Below are 3,233 nucleotides of genomic sequence, written 5' to 3'. Positions count from 1 at the left end.
CGCCAGCGCCCCCTGCTGTCCTCTGAACGCCCCCTGGGGGGCGGTACCGCCCACGTTGAGAACCGCTATAGACTATAGAGTCTATAGTGCAGCTTGAGTCAATGTATCTGAATGAATGTTTTAGGATCAGATGTGATTTATAAATGTTTGAATATGAAAACCCTAAAGTTGTCAGTTCTCCCACTTAGAAATCATGGAAGAATCTGAAATTTTCATTTACACACACACATATATATGTGTATGTGTGTATATGTGTGTGTGTGTGTTTATATATAAAAATTCAAAACTTATGTCAACATGTGATATGTTCATCTTAAACTGTAAATGAATGAAATAAACAAATAAATATAAATCTACAATTGAAACATATGTGTTGAACTTGACAGGTACTACCTATTTGCTCTGATTCTCAATGTCACTCGAGATGTGTATGAACTCTGCCTGCTCCTGGACTGCGAGGATTGTTACAGAAGTACCAAATCACCATTGTCTACTAGTCCCAGCAGTGCCATCCTTGCTGACCAACTGTCTTCATCATCATCATCTTCTTCCATTCCAGTCACTCCGACTCCTGCTGTCATGTGGGTCTGGCTCCGCAAACGCATCCATCAAATAGGAACTGTCCTGTACAACAACCCACCACTCCTGTTGGACCTGCTGAAGAATGGCTGTGATATTTTTATTCCACTGGATAAGCTGGGGATTTATCAAACTGGCCCAGGGTTTGTTGGGACTTGTGGGTTGCTGTCATCAGTCCTCTCTATTGTCACCATGCTCCACCCATGGCTGAAACTCAAGCCATGAACCCAGATAAACCATACACAATGGGTCATCGCACCAAATTCTGTGAAAGAAAGGGTGTCCTGCCATCTCTGTTTGATGTTACGGTTCCATCCACCAGTAGGTGGTTTGTCATTCCAAACAAAACATTTTCTTGCTCCACCTGGGGCCAAATATATTAAAAAAGATACCAACAAATGCATGTCACTAAAACTGTGCGCACACTACAGAAATGTTTGACAGTTTAAATGTTAATTTTTTATTGGTTCATTGGTTTATTTGTTTTATTGGAAAATATAATTTTTTTTTACTAAAACTCATAATATCATAAAGATAATTAAAAATAGTTTCCAAACATACAGAAATCGCATAGCAGGAGTTAGTTTTTCTGTCTACAGACCAGTTATTAATCTCACTGGACAATGTGACTTTCTCTTTAAAATGTACTGAAAAAGGTGGATGGCTTTGTTGGAAATTTAGTTTAGCATCTGACCCCTGTTGTTGCAGTCTAAATTTCAGTTTTTCAAATAATTATCAGGTACTAATATCCAAGAAATATGTTATTTCACACTCGTTTGATACACCATGACTTTTAACTCATCAGTGTGCAACTCGAGTATGTTAACAAGATGCAGTGTCTATTATTTCTCTACCTTGTGGTGTGAAAAACCACAATGATATGTTATGTTATCATATAAAGTACCCACCCTCCCCTTATGTTTTTTTCCAGGGGTTAGTTTGTCAATAAGGGAAAAAAAAAAAAATCGGGACTAAAATTTGTTCAGAAAAAAGTAAAAGATTTTCAAACTTACATCCCGGTGTTGGACTCAGGGGATTCGACCTAATGACCTCAGTAAATACTTAACTTTACTGTGATTACAGGTATTAATTTGTTCAGACAATGTTAAATCTTTCCTTTTTATTTCGTGTTAGACATGAGCCATCTTGGTTGGAAAATTTCCCACCCAGACTATATCTTTCAGTAAAGGAAACAAAGACGTGGCTCCAGAAGAAACATATCAAGGTCATGGAATGGAATGGCCATGATATGTTTCCTGACCTCAATCCCATTGAAAATCTATGGAGAGAGCTAAAGCTTCAGGTTTACAAACGCAAGCCTAAAATTAAGAATTTGGAGATGGGCCAAAATTACTCCTTATAGGTGTGCACACCTTATTAAAAAAACAAAAACTACTGCTTTCCAACAAGGGTTTTGCCACCAAATATTAAATGTTTCACTGGGGGTGTCAAATACTTATTTCCTTCAATAGAATTCAATTTCTCATTTTATGTAATTTTCTGTTTTTCTTTTGATACTCTGTGTCACTGTGAAAATAAAGCTGGCATAAAATTCTGAGATGTTTCATTTTTTGTATACATTTTTTTGAAGTCAGTGGGGGATCAAATACTTATTTCCTCCACTGTAAGTAAACATACAAAAAGGTTGAACATTTGTCCAACCTCTTTGTAAGGTCAAGAATATTTTTATGCATTTTCATCAGACTTTATAACTTTTGCCTGAACTGATATATTCTCCCAGATGAATCCTAAGTTAGTATATGTAACTGGAGCACAACACAATGTTACATTTCTGACAATGGAAGGCTGACAATTTGGACGGGATCAACAGGAAGAGTGAGGTCGTTGGGGAGGAGTAAAGAGGCAAAATAGGAAGAGGCAGAGGAGGAGATGCCAATTTCCATCACGCCATCATATGGTAGTTTGTAATGTAAAGGTTTGTGTCCCACAACAGGATGCCGGTGGAGTTTCTATCACTTTACTCTTCATTTCTCAACCCCAATGAGGAATATTTTAGATTTTTTCTCAGCATGTGGAGATGGAAATATGGAGACACACCGCAGTTCCCACAGCACTGCATGTACAATTTTCCTTAAAATCTTATATTCCCATTTTTACTTCTTTGTGCTCTTTTTTTTTTCCTTCTATCAATGATCTGTCAATAAATTACTGAACAAAGTAAAAGTGAATGTGAATCTTGTCTCTTGCCATTAATCTTCTACAATTGCAATTTACAATACTTATAAAAACTTTAGCTATAGAATACAGAGTTCCAGAGTACACTGTCATATTGACAAGATGACTAATCAATTTGTGTTTTTACACAATAAAACAGGGACTTATGCTAGCGCACCAACATGTTCTTTGACATATTAATTTCAAGACCGATGAACTAAGAATTTTTAGAAAGACATGGTGTGTTACTGTTTGAGGAATACACCTGTTTTGCAAATGTCAAAGTAAAACTATAATAGGAATGATAAATTGATTTAATTCATAAAAATGTAGTTTCCAAGAATGCTGTTCAACAGTAAATATTAACCCAGTAGTCATGTTTCTGGTTTTCTAAAATATAGTTCTAATTTCCTGTGATGAATGGCAGAATTTCTGTTGGCCTTAATAATTGGTTACCCTTTAAATTAGCGGTTCTCAAC

At 36.3% G+C, this 3,233-nt stretch overlaps 1 protein-coding gene across 1 annotated transcript in view; it reads left to right on the top strand.

The window, feature by feature from the left end:
• Positions 1-2,763, top strand: part of pex11b (peroxisomal biogenesis factor 11 beta) — a 14,222-nt gene extending 11,459 nt beyond the window's left edge. The window contains exon 4 of the mRNA XM_015015610.1: positions 387-2,763. Within this exon, the coding sequence (XP_014871096.1) occupies positions 387-804 (418 nt within the window). The 3' untranslated portion in view covers positions 805-2,763. The remainder of the gene's footprint in view (positions 1-386) is intronic.
• The last annotated feature ends 470 nt before the right edge of the window (positions 2,764-3,233 follow it).

Source organism: Poecilia latipinna, unplaced genomic scaffold, assembly GCF_001443285.1.
Source record: "Poecilia latipinna isolate Pla-1442-1.1 unplaced genomic scaffold, P_latipinna-1.0 Scaffold1934, whole genome shotgun sequence".
Classification (NCBI taxonomy): domain Eukaryota; kingdom Metazoa; phylum Chordata; class Actinopteri; order Cyprinodontiformes; family Poeciliidae; genus Poecilia; species Poecilia latipinna.
The sequence above is the reverse complement of the archived record's forward strand: the minus strand, read 5'-3'. Positions and strand labels throughout refer to the sequence as shown.